The sequence below is a fragment of the Aegilops tauschii genome, chromosome 2, assembly GCF_002575655.3.
Source record: "Aegilops tauschii subsp. strangulata cultivar AL8/78 chromosome 2, Aet v6.0, whole genome shotgun sequence".
Classification (NCBI taxonomy): domain Eukaryota; kingdom Viridiplantae; phylum Streptophyta; class Magnoliopsida; order Poales; family Poaceae; genus Aegilops; species Aegilops tauschii.
In genome coordinates this window covers 66,084,568-66,098,494 of record NC_053036.3, presented here as the reverse complement: position 1 = coordinate 66,098,494, position 13,927 = coordinate 66,084,568, and the positions used below count along the sequence as shown (strand labels likewise).

Here is a 13,927-nt window from a genome sequence, read left to right as displayed (position 1 = left end):
ACGTGAAAATATAATTATCTCTATGATTGCATCTAGGGCACATCTCCAACAGCGACTTTCGGTCGAAGATGAGAGTAATCGTGGAATGCATAGCAACATGTTTATTGCATGTCTCTGACCATACATGTCTTCTTTCATGATGTAAGATCAGAGAGTGTCACTCACCCCCTGTCCGTTGAGGCAAATGGTGGCGAAAATAGAGATTGGGGCATGGATTTGTTGGGTTGAGTTCTCTCATCGAAAGGGATGTCTCCTTTTATAGGGTCAATGTCGTAACAGTCCACTAATAACAACATGATTCTTGAGCTGCCTAAATCTCAGAACCGTGCCATGTGACTTCTCGGGTGGTATGCAACGTTCTAACCAAACTAGGAGATGTGTCTCTCTCTGTTGTCATGCGTGTGGATAAGGCAAAACCGCCCATGAGAAAAAGAACTATGTCGTATGAGCAACATGCCACATGAGTAACTCATACTAATATTTCCTTAGTTTCTCATATGTCTTTGAGGGGCCGTGTGCGTGGCGGCGTGGGGGGGGGGGGGGGGGGGGGAGGTTTAACAAATTTTCGTTAAGCCGCATAGCAGCAGGATAATACACCATCTGTCCACTATTGTAAGACATTTTTGCAGTTCAACTTAAACTAACAAAACGTCTTACATCAGTGAATAGAGATAGCATCATATTACAGAACAGAATGAACAGCTGAAAACGCAAGGGGATGTTGGTCTAAAACCTAAAGGGGTGCAGCAGGGAGGATGGCCCTTCTTAGCTTCTCGCCATCTCACATGCAAATTCTACACAAACGGTGTAACTGATAAATAACACCTTGCCGGACTACCTGCAATTTCGATAGAATTACCATCATCACTCATCAACAGATAGTACAAGGTGAATTGCTAGAGATTGAGCTGGATGTATATATCATCGCAGCTCATCCGGTAGATCGAGAGAAGAGCCATGAAACTATGCAAATGGGCCGGCAGATCGAGAAGAATATGTGGGGGCACGTAAGCAGCTAGCTACTGATCCCCTTGCTCCGCGCCGCAGTTGGTGATGGCCTGCTGCACCGCCCGCCTGATGACATCCTCATCCACACTCCCCGCCTGGTTCTGCAACATCATATTGATACAGAAACAACCCAGCATCAGCACAGATAATTACGATCCATCCATCAGTCGGTCGCACCGTGTCGCTAGTCACGACATCATCGAATTATTGATGAGATAATTGTAGGTTTATGGTTCAGACTATATATGGGCAGCAGAGGTCGATAGAACATGTTGGTCTGCTTTACAGTTCAGTTCGATCGGGGTTCAGTTAATGATTGAGAGGAGGCATTGTCGCGTAGGGATATGTATATGTACGTACCTCTCCTCCGACGGCCTCGAGGCGGAACGTATCGGCGCAAGACGCCGTGGCCTGGAGCACGGTGAGGCCCAGCTCCTCGAACGCCTCCAGCACGGCGACGAGCAACCCGGGGTAGCTCTTGTCGGAGGACACGTTCACGAGGAACCCATGCCCTAGGGCTTCCACGCTCACCTGCACAAGTGCAGTCAGACGCACGCAATAATTGATTAAATCATTAATCTTACATCATATCCCACTGTATTACTATGTGCCACAGTGCTCTCCCGTTCATAGTACATAACCTAAGCTTCAGAACCGGATAACTCAGGTCCTCCATACAGTATACATACACAGTGCGGTGATAGGTGTGTGCGCGCGCATACCGTGGGGAAAGAGTTCTGCTTGTGCGAGTGCGTGTCTTCCTCGCGTGCGATCTCCTGATTGAGCCTCGCGATCTTCTGCTTCAGCCCCTTGATGTACTCTGACGCGTCCATGACTATGGAAGGATTGCTCAGCTGCACAGCGATTTTAAATTTAAAAACAGGCATCAAGCTAATGGCAGCATAAGATCACACCAAGGGCAGCGAAAAGAGGCGTGGGTTACCGCGTGGGAGTGAGTGATGGAGCGCAGAATCTGCATCTTCTCCTGTAGGGCAGCTGCCTTCTTGCGCTCCCTCGACATTATGCCGTCTCTCTGATTGTCTCTGCAGTTAATCCTTCACGTGCTAATCCAAATGGAGAGAGAGAGAGAGAGAGAGAGAGAGAGAGAGAGAGAGAGAGAGAGAGAGAGAGAGAGAGAGAGAGAGAGAGTTGCTTCAAGGGGATGAGGATGAAGAAGCTCCGGGCGCACACGTCTTTATATAGTGATCGCCGGAGGTGGCCGCTCACGTGACCTTATTGCGGTTCAGGGAATTGAATGGAAGATGGGATGACGAGGAGAGATTCGATTCTAGGTAGTAGGTTCAAAACTCGGTTTGGCTCTTCCTCCGGCTCTTCTTTCCTTTCCATGCATATATGCCGCCGAGAAATGTAAAGTGTACCGTCAGTTGCTGCCCACCAAGTGCCCACTGTGTGTGTTTCTTGCATACGGATGCATGTATACAACAGTTTTTTGAGAAGCACCGATTTAAAAATAATATCATTTCTGAAAATTCCAGGGTGGTCGACCATGCATGGGACACCCCCTTTCCACCCTCAGCTACGCCCCTGTAAATCACTGGCGTCGCTGCAGCAATATGAAAGTCGCGCAACAAGGCATGTCTTGGAGGAAAGTTAATTCATTCCCTAGCTAAACTAATTTGTCATGCATGTGCCTTCATCCAATACTGTTTAAGGGCCGATCCTCTATACTAAAATTATCAAAACAGCTTCCTATCCTACTTTACTATTTGTTTTTAGGGAAAGCACTATTCCGCAGCTAGCAGATCCCCTATCCTATAAATTTTGGTTTCACTAACTTTGAAATCTATTGCTCAAACTATTCAAACAAATTGATCATATATTTCAACACAAACACAGCGATTTAAAATGCATCACATCATAAACATAGAGATCATGTAGTTACCCGTCGACGGCTTCCTCTTCGCATGACTCTCATCGATCTCCTGGACCTGATCCTCCTCGTCCATCATCCCGGCTTATCTCGTTCGGTTATAGGGCATAGTCATTCCAATGTCACCGAGCCCAAGTGTGTGGCTTGAATTCAATTCATTCATGAAAGCTTCGGCATCATTGTTCATTTGTTCACTTCAAAAGTAAAGGAAGAATCTAGCAATCAATATCGAACAATGCATAACTATACTAAGAAAATGCAAACAACAAAACAAAAGGAGGAAAAAATACATTTGGGGCATTCCATCTAGCATGTCATCGTCGCTTCTTGTAGAATCTGAATCCATCCCGTCGTCGACCACCGACGACTGAGGGGTTGCCTACGTGGCTGCAGTAGGCGGGGTAGCACTTGCCAGAGCCGCGGCAAGTCGAGGGGGAAGCAAACAGGCCGCCACATTCTTACTTTTCTTTGCGAGTGTTGTTGTGTTGACCGCCGCCTTTTCCATCAGTTGACGGTCCTTTTTGTCGGTCTGCTTCGCCGCGGTCGGTATGGTGGTCGCATCAAAGGGACTACTGATGACCGTCGTCATTGCTTTGCTGCTGATGAGGTGCATCCCCTACCACCGCCTTTTTGGTGATCGTGTCGCCGAATTCGTGGTCGCCAGTGGGTCTCTGGCGCCGACGCCGGTGTCCAAGGGTGTGGCGAGGGACGGCCTATCCATTCCTTCGGTCATCGGGGAAGGGGACGTCGTGGGGGTGTAGCGGCGGGGTGAGCGGGAGAGAGCGCTGTCAGTCCACCGAGTGGCCGCAGACTAAATTTTAGAGAGGGGGCAAGTTTTCGGGGTCAAAAAACTCAAATATTGTAAAGTTTTGAGTTTAGGTGATCTGGTAGTTGGCCCTTTTTGGCCCAAATATCACTTTTACTCCTTAAATTTGAGTTTTAGGGGATCTGCTAGAGATGCCCTAAGTTTACAGTCTGAGCAAGAGTGGGACTGTGGGAGGTGCTTGTTCCTTGGGCTAATGTTTTGCAAATTTTTGTGCTAGATGGCCACTTTGCTGGTCAACCTGATGATGGGATACCGAGGATTGAAGTTCCTATCGCTCGTCATGATAAAGACAATGCTAGTTGACCTGACGGCGCTCTGATAGCCCTTTTTTGTTGTGGATCTAGCTATTCAACTATGATTTTAACCCCGGTTTGGATGAAGGGTGGTGTAGCCCTGAGGTGTTGTATTAATTAGCTTTTGCTGCCTCTTCATTTCCATAAACATCTATTGTTACGTACGTGCTAGCATTAGGCGGCACCTAGTGTGTTAAAGACTTGTTTTCCTTCTACATGCACGGGTGTTTTGTTAACAAAACCCGGCCAATGAGGTAGTCGTATGGAAGGAAGAAAAAAAGGTAGATAATACATAAAAACACAAAAAGGTAGATAATACATAAAAACACACCGTCTTCTAAAATACTAGAATCATGGAGCATGGAAACTGACAAAGTAATGTCAAATCTAGGGTTTGATCGCTCAGAAGGGGTTGAAGTGGAACCGACCCACTAGTTACCCACTCCAATGCATCCAATGGTTAATTTAGGTGCAACTAACATATCTTCCACCTTGCTACAAAATTAATGATGGAGATTTTGTCGTCTTAAAATAACTGGGCTTTTCTTCTCATATGATCCTCTTAGTCGGGTTCCAATATCTCTCGGTAACTAAGAGAAATGACACGTTGACTCGGGTACATGGGACCATATTAAAGGTCAGCTTGTGATATGCACTCTGCACAATGTGCTATATTCATTCCCCCCTTTCTCCCGGTAGAATTGTATGGGCGGTATTCACTGAATTCAACAAATTTTGATCAAGATCTAGAAATTTCAATTTTATATGTAGGTCATTTCGGTGCCCAACGGATTTTTTTACCCACACGACGGGAAAAGGAAACCTTGGGAGAGACTGGTTTGAACCGCTCCTCTCTCGGCAGTCGATCCGGGAGAGCGATGTGCATTGATCTAGTCAAAACATTTTTAGCAAGTGCCAACCCTCTTTTGGGAAAGGAAATAAAGTAAAACCGAAAGTGGACAAGTTGCAAAGTTGGAATTAATATGCCCCTGTACTGTACGTACGTTGTAGGCTTGCTGGCTGGCACCGGCTCGTCGATGGTGGCGGCATGCATGGCACGGGCCGCGCGGCCCTTTCCCCCGCGTCGACGCACGGGTCGCCTGGCTCATTCGCCGGCGGGCGCCACCACTAACATGGCATGTACGTACGTCTCATACATACACACACACCACCACCCACGCGTAGAGTCTGGTCGACGGTTCCGGCTCCAACTCATCATTCTCTGTATGCACTGGAGACACACATGCGCGCGTCCTATTTACGTCGGGATGCCGCGCGCACGTTCGGTGGCGTGTGGGCTTGAGCTCCCCTCCAGCCGCGCGCGCGCGGCATGCCGTGAGGTGCGCGGGCAACGATGGATCGATGGTGGTGGGGGATCAGGGCGTGCCAAGGACGAGGGAGCTCTCGATCGGCCGGAATTCCATCCGTATATCCGGGGGAAGATCGGCCGGGCTTGCATGCGGTGCCGAACGCCGATCAGGATGCCTTGTGCTTTTATTTAATCCGAGTGGGGCGTACGTACGCGTCTTCTCTTGGTACCGGACTACTGATTGATTGGGTGGTCGTGGTCTTGGACTGTTGGTGGAGGACCGGGATTTATTCACGTACGTACGACTAGGGTCTCTGTAGGAAAGGAAATTGATGAATGACCAGTTGACAACGTCACAACGGTCATGCATTGCATATGATGGGTGTTTGTTGAGCCCACAAACCTGCTTATTAGAGGGCGAACCTTTGAGGTATGATCACCACACCCAAATTACAACTACACGCCAATTGATATTTGATCAACCATTCCCAGCCAGCCGTTCTTTTCGACTAGATGTTGAAATCACGGGCTCCTGCCAAAGGTGGCACCGTGTCCGGCAATAACCATCTTGCCTCTATATGCTCTGTGGATGGATGAGTCAGCTCGCTGGACGGATCGACAAGCGTGCGCTGCGCCCCCGTCCAATCTCCAATGGGAGGCGTCCATCCATCGATCGGCCTCAGCGGTCACAGCTAGCTAGACGTACTTGGACCTCGGTCACATGACCGTGTCGACGCATGCCTACGCCATGGGGCGGAGCGGCAGAGCAGAGCTCGCCGTACGCCCGCGCGCACCCGTCCATGCACGCGCGTACTCTCGTGACCGCCAGCCAGGGCGCTCCCCCATTGGCCGCCCGCCCGGAACCTTGCATGCACGCATGCATGGGCATGCGGCCTCTGCCTCGGCGTACTCGCAATCCAACGCCCTAGCTCCGCGGACGGATCACATGCATGAGATGAGCGCTGGCTCGTCTCCCCCGGCGGGCCTGACTGACACGCGCGAGGACGGCGGATTCCTTTGCACGCGGATCCTATGAAAGAAGGCACGCTACGCACCGTGCTCGCCGGAAATCCGGGTGGAGGAGAATGTGACGCTGCCAGAGGCCAGCACGGGAAACTACATTCCATGCCCGTGGCATCCCATCACCCCTGCGCCTTTTTGGAGGCATGTTTCCGTTCGCTCTGTCTCCGGTGGCAGCGACATTCCGCGCCCGCGTGGCCGCATTCCCCTATTCCATTGGGGAGCTCAGCCTCAGGCCTCAGCTAGACGCCGGCCCACGTGAGAGTGCGACCGACGGTATACGCCACCGCCGGCCTGGAGGGACGTTTTGGCCGCATGGAATTTTGACAAACGTCTCGTGAGCTCGGCCTGTCCTCAGCTTGTTCTATGTGCCTGCGCGAGCAAGCAAAGTACTCGCATGCATAAATGCATTTGGGCAGTATCCATGTAAAATCTGACATTTTGTCTTGCATGCATCAAATGTGCAGTCCTTCGTCTCTTCTTGGCTCTAGTTTGTTTTTTGTTTTTTTAACAGGTCCCTTACGTCTACTGCTACTAAATGTGTATGTGTAATGCATGTTGATATTACTCCTTAGGGTTTATTAATTGCATGTCAATATTACGTAGGGTATTATTTGTGATTTAATTATATGGTTAATGTTGACATTGATATTTGGTATGACAATAATTGTATGCTAACATTTGAGTGCTCACCATTTGGAGCAATCTACGTTGTTGGATCCACATGGTTTGATGGACCAAATTCGGATTTGCCCCTTTGGGTCTTTCTATATGATAGAAGTGCAAGCGCTAAAAAAATGATAGAAGTGCATATTTCAATCCCCAACTCTTGCCATAGTCTAATTTACAACCCATCTCCGCAAAAAATTCAAAATTTCTGGCAAAAATCTTTTCAGAAAAATTGTACAAATAAATCCAGAAAAAAATAATAAGAAAAGATTAAAATCAACAAATCCGTAATGTAAAAAAAACTGTAAAATAGGCAAAAAGTCAAAATTCTGGCAAATCAGAAAAACAAGTTTGGGATTGTTGTCTGAAAATTCTGGAAAAGAAGTTCAAAAATTTGAAAAATAAATAAATCGGGATGTTTTCTGAAAATTATGAAAACAGAAATCAAATTTCTGAAAAATATGTTCGAATTTCAAAAAATCTCCCAATTAAAAAATGAAAATTATCCAGATGCTTAGTATTTGTTTTCTCAATTTTACAGATTTTTTCAAAAAATTCTGGAATTTTTATTTTTAAAAAATTTTGGATGGAAAATTCTGACCAAAAAATTGATCGTATGAAAGTTGTCTATATTTTATTTTTTGGGAATATATTTCGTTGGATTTTTATTTTACAGATTTTTTTTGGAAATCTTGGATTTTTTATTGATGTGGCTTGCTGACTGGATAGTCAATGGGTCAAAACCGGTCAAATGGGAGGGGAGGGTTGAATCCTGGCTGGTTTTTAAGAGTTCGGGTTGTAATGTAGACGATATTGGAGTTTGGGGTTGTAAATTAGACTAGGACAAGAGTTGGGGGTTGAAATATGCACTTCTCTCTTTTCATATTGGTATATATAGATAGTTAACACATGGATATAGATTTAAATAAAGAAATCAAATACTAAAAGGAAAGCATCTGCTTTGGTACCTAGGATATAAATTGAGTCTCTCGATTTTGGTACCACACATTCTTGGTCCCTCAAATGTCTAACCGTTCTGAACTAGTCCTTCACCCAGCTGCCCAATTGAAAGCCATTTTGATCATCATATGATGGCGATTTCACACATGTGGCAGCCAGCGAACAAAAAAAAATGAGGAAACAATAAAAGGGAATAACTCAACTAGTTTGATTGAAAAAATCGAGCAAGAAACAAATTAATCACATAATGGGGAAGATTCAAGTTACTAAGGAAAACATAATCTATTATTAAACAATTCTTTTGAATGGAGATTTGCAAGAAAAAAATAATTTCAAGGAAAATTTCAAAACACCATGCACTAATAAATACTCCCTCTGATCCATATTAAAGTATAAGAACTAATATAAAAAGGTAAAAACTATTTGGGATTTATTAGTTGTATGGTATATTTCTATTGTTATACATTTAGAATATCCTATAAATATCTTTGATGTTGTGTTTTTTTGGCATTTACCTTAGTTTTCACCTAGTTGTGCTGATAGGGCTACCTGTTGTGCAAAATCGTCGCCACATCATATCAAAATAGCTTCCAATTAGGCAAAAAACCAAATCTAGGCGGCTTTCGTACTTAAAGGACCAAAAGTGACAGATATAACAGTTACGGGTCATACTTGAACTTTGGCAGTTCTCAGGGAACCAAAAATGTCAGTTTACTTTCCAAAAGAAAACAAGAAGACATAAGATTGAAAGTGTTGTACTAACACTCGCAATAGGTAGAACCTAGGTTGGTTAGGCCATGGACCATGGCTTGTGAGTACAAGTTCTACTGAGTAAAATTCAAAAATTGGTAATTGCTCCTCATGTTCTTCAACTATTTGCATGACATTAATTAGATGGGTCAATAAATAATGGCACACCACTCTCCTTACCATTTCATACATGTATGTGATCCAAGCTAGATATTATGATAAGAGCACATGTGGATCCATGTGTTCGTCATGCATAACTGAGTATTAGACGGCTAGTTGAGCAATAATACTAGGCTTCTCCCACTACAATATGATAAGCAAGTATCATACCAATAAGATGGTGTGATACCAGCTTGTAAAACGATAATATATGAGACGGGGGAGTAGTATTTAACTTGTGTTTTACCAAGCGCACCCGGACAGCCGGTCATAGGATTCTGTATAAGAGTACGTATATAGCTATATGCACGCGCCCCTAAAAAAATTGCACACACGCAGCCGCGCGGCGTGCCATCAAAATTCAGAAACTTCACGTGACACGGCCAAGTTTTCTCAGCTGCCAAAATACGTGTACGTTGCACTCACATGCGATTTGGTGCAACACGCGACGAGCATGCATCTGCATGCGCGTGATTCGATGTGTCATGAGTGTACGTGTATCCAGAGCCAGCCAGCTTGCCGGTTTGTACGTATGCATGTCCTGCTCGCTTGCGTACGTACGTAGGTGGAGCACAGGGGATACGTTGGGCAGTGTGTATACGATATAAGCAAGCTAACTGCTATACTAGCTCACGGATGGATGGATGGATCGTGACTGATCGACGAGCCAAATGCAAGCGATAATTGGGCACGTAGCAGGGGAGCGCGAGGCGAGGAGACGTGGGAGCACTCACGAGCGAGGGCAAGCCGTTGGCCTTTGGCTTGGAGCCTGTGCCTCCGTTCATGCGTCGTCGAGCATGCATGGAGCTAGCTGCCTCTGCATGCTATGCTGCCCGGCGCCCCGTCGTTGGAATTTTCTGCAGACCGCGCCTGCCCTCGGGAGCACATCGGCACTTCCCATCTACGTACGTGCCTGGCCGCCTGCAGCGCTCTGCAGCGGTCTATGTACGGCGTAGTGTAACTCGGCTGTGTGCATGGTGGTGGATCGAGCAGGACATGCATAGATGCAAGCAACTTGAGGTTATGGTGGTGGCAGGTTTTTGCCCTGTGGTGGGTAGGTTTTTTTGTTTTGAATTGTTTGGATTGCTTACCACATGGGTCACGTGGTCTGTAATGGGTAGTTTGATGGCGAGCTATATGCAGCGGGTTTCCTACTAGCTGCCCACAACTCGCTTACTCCTTTCCCTCTACTTGTATTTTCTTTCTGGTTACTATTCTGTGAACTTTGTATTTTCGATAGAGAAAAGTATGTTTTTGTCCCTCAAGTTCCCACAAAGTATAGAATTGGTCCCTCAAGATTTTTTCGCATACATTTGGTCCCTCAAGTCTCAAAACCGGATAAGTTTGGTCATAAACCAGATTTTGAGCACGTTGACCGGTTTTGACCGCCACAAAACCGCCCGATGAACAGTAAATTTGAAGAAAAAAAACTTCAAAAAAATCTGATTTTTTTGGGATCCAATATGCTTACATGCGCAAGGTGCGACCAACTTTTCATGCTCTTTCGACACTCTAGGAGCTGGTGAAAAATAAAACAAAAATTTGCTGACAAAAAAATAGCCAAAATTGTTTCTTTTTGCTAGAGCCCGTCCGCTGTCATTTCATGACAAAATTTGGTCGGACCTTGCGCATGTAAGCATATTGGACCCCAAACAATTTCAGTTTTTTTTTGATTTTTTTGAATTTACTATTCTTCAGGCAGATATTTTTGTTTTTTTACCACGAGCTCAGTGCCGAAAGAGAACGAAATTTTGTTCACATCTTGCGTACGCAAGCATATTCGACCCCAAAAAATTTCAGATTTTCTTGAATTTTTTTTATTTTTTTTGTCGAATTTACTATTCATCGGGCGATTTTGTTGCGGTCAAAACCGGTCAACATGCTCAAAATCTGGTTTAGGACCAAACTTATCCGGTTTTGAGACTTGAGGGACCAAATGTATACCAAAAAAATTTGAGGGACCAGGTCTATACTTTGTGGGAACTTGAGGGACCAAAAACATACTTTTCTCTTTTTGATATGAAAGTAATGGAAAGGGGCATTGATGATTTGATTTACTTGCATAAGGAGTGGATGCCATTGCCATGGACATGTAGTGCAGGTGCAGCAGTCATGTAAGAGCAACTCTACCTTGATCACTAAAAAGGTAGCCTCCAAAAGTGTTTTGGAATGTCCTTCAGAAAAAAAATTAGAGACCCCGAAGGTAACTTGGAAACTCAAAATCGCTAAAACCATAGTTTTCGAATATCTTTCACCTTACCATAAATAAATAAATAAATATATATATATATCACCTTTGTGGACCCACTCGTCGATAGGAATGTGAGACAATCTCTTTTTCCTTTCCCCCTCCATCTCTCTCCTTCCTTGACCACATCTCTCCCTCTAGATCGGCCATGACCATCTTCCCTTCACACTACAAGAAATATGTCAACTAGTGACCTTCTGTCAGTGGCCCTGGAAGAATTGGTCATAGATCTATGACCATTTTAGACCAATTGGTCTGTTCAGGGGGCTCCAAACCCTAAACTATAACGACCATTTTGGTCAGAAATGTCGTAATTTCCTTACATGAAATGGTCATAAAGCAGATAGCAGTGGTCCGCTGCCTTATTTCTAGCTTATCATGACCAATATAGATGGTCATAACCTTGTAAATTGTGGTGGGTTGCTATGACTAGGCGCCACCTCATCAGTTTTGCCTATGTGTCATGTCCATGTGGCAGTTTTTACCCTAGGTTGTGAAGCAACCTATATTTCTGTCATTCCCAAAATTCCCAAAAAAAATCTCATAAATTATTTGGGTCATATCTTCGTCAAATATGTAAAAAACCTTCCGTGCGTAGTTCAAAAATATTCATTTTCCTATTCTGTTCAGGAAAACACTTTGTGAAGGAAGTACCACTTTGGCATGTCCAAATGGTATCCATTTTCTACAGTGCTTTCCTCTACCCAAATAACCATCCTCCACCAAATGCCAGCTCGATCCATTCATTATTTTGAGCCCGGCTTCAACATTCGTATTTATGTCCAGTGTGGTACTTTGCAAAGCAAGTACCACCTAGGATCCTCCTTTTGAGCTGAAAATTTGTGAAGACGGTCTTCTTAGTAATTGATCATCCTCAGCCAAAACTCACACCCATTAGCCATGTGCATTTCCCGTACCTCTAATCAAACACTTGGCTGCTTATTCATGTTTGAGCATCGATCGGTCTCCTCGTGAGAATCTTATGTTGTGATTTTCTTCCTAGCACCTACCTGGGGACTGCCCAACCCACTAGACATGCCTAGGCAGCCCAGAACACATGGCAACGCCACGGTCACGCGGTGACCACGCGACGGGCATGCGAGTTTACGCGCTCTAGAGTTGGGGCCCTCGGCCACCGTCCAAACCTCGACGTATCGCCACCAAACCATGTATTTATGATTAAATAGGTACTTATGTAACTAGAAATGATTTTTGGAAAAAATAAATAGCAAACTATGAGGCAGCTGCAGTTCAAATATGACCCGCTTCCAACTGAATCGGCAGGAATTTATCTTTTTCACCAGAGGTGGATCAAAACTTTTGACACCCAACCATTTTGTCAATTGTGCATTAAATATGGCCTAGTATTTTATAAAATTGATTTGGTCCAATTTTGCAACAAATATATGGTAGGTCCTTCATAAAAAAACTCATTTCAGGCACTCGGAAAATGGAAAATGAATTTTCCGTGCAAAGAAAATGAAAACTTCCTTAGGCAACATTGTTTGTCATTCCAAGATGCACCCTTGTGCACAATATGAGATCATTTGAACAAACTATGCCATGAATGTGGCCCTAAGATTGATCATTTGGCTTGAAAGCCATGAATCTTCACGCATGATAGCTCATTTCTGAGAACACTTTTTAAAATAATTTCCGTATTACAAGTTTATTATTTTTCCTGGAAACCTGGTCACATATAATGATACAATGCGAAGCTTTTCCAATTTTTTTATTTTTTTTGAATTTTTTATGCCCGTTTCAAAATGCGGTCAAAACGGTGGGCTTGAGCGTTCCTAGCTAGTGGTTGAATCTTGGAAATTTTTTGATGTTTCTCTGATTAAATATATACTTATGTACCTAGAAATGATTTATTTTTGGAAAAAATAAAGAGCAAACTATGAGGCAGCTGCTGTTCAAATTTGACCCGCTTCTAGCTGAATCGGCGGAAATTTGTCCATTTCACGTGAGGTGGATAATTTTTTTTTACACCCAACCATTTGGTCAATTGTGCATTAAATATGGCCTAGTATTTTAGAAAAATTATTTGGTCCAATTTTGCAATAATTATTTGGTAGGTCCTTCACAAAAAGACCTCATTTGGGGCACTCGGAAAATGGAAAATGGCTCTTTTGTGCAATGATAGTGAAAACTCCCTTAGGCAACATTGTTTGGAATTCCAAGATGCAGCCTTGTGCACAATATGAGATCATTTAAACAAACTATGCCATGAATGTGGCCATAAGATTGATCATTTGGCTTGAAGGCCATGAATCTTCATGCATGATAGGTCGTTTCTGAGAACACTTTTTTAAAATAATTTCCGTATTACAAGTTTATTATTTTTCCTGGAAACTTGGCCACATACAATGACACAATGCGAAGGTTTGCCAATTTTTTGATTTTTTTTGAATTTTTATGCCCGTTTCAAAATGCGGTCAAAACGGCGGGCTTGACCGTTCCTAGCTAGTGGTTGAATATTGGAATTTTTTGATGTTTCTCTGATTAAATAGATACTTATGTACCTAGAAATGATTTTTGGACAAAATAAATAGCAAACTACGAGGCAGCTACAGTTCAAATTTGACCCGCTTCCACCTGAATCGTCAAAAATTTGTCTTTTTCACCAGAGGTGGATAAAAACTTTTGACACCCAACCATTTTGTCAATTATGCATTAAATATGGCCTAGTATTTTATAAAATTGATTTGGTCAAATATTGCAACAAATATATGGTAGGTCCTTCACAAAAAAAAACTCATTTCGGACACTCGGAAAATGGAAAATGAATTTT

At 44.1% G+C, this 13,927-nt stretch overlaps 1 protein-coding gene across 1 annotated transcript; it reads right to left on the bottom strand.

The window, feature by feature from the left end:
- Positions 1–835: 835 nt before the first annotated feature.
- Positions 836–2,160, bottom strand: LOC109773174 (transcription factor bHLH61). The gene is made up of 4 exons (XM_020331873.4): positions 1,952–2,160; positions 1,731–1,862; positions 1,369–1,539; positions 836–1,109 (listed from the first exon to the last, which is right to left on the bottom strand). The coding sequence occupies exons 1-4, from the start codon at positions 2,027–2,029 to the stop codon at positions 1,020–1,022; spliced, it is 471 nt and encodes a 156-aa protein (XP_020187462.1). The 5' UTR covers positions 2,030–2,160; the 3' UTR covers positions 836–1,019.
- Between the last annotated feature and the right edge of the window lie 11,767 nt (positions 2,161–13,927).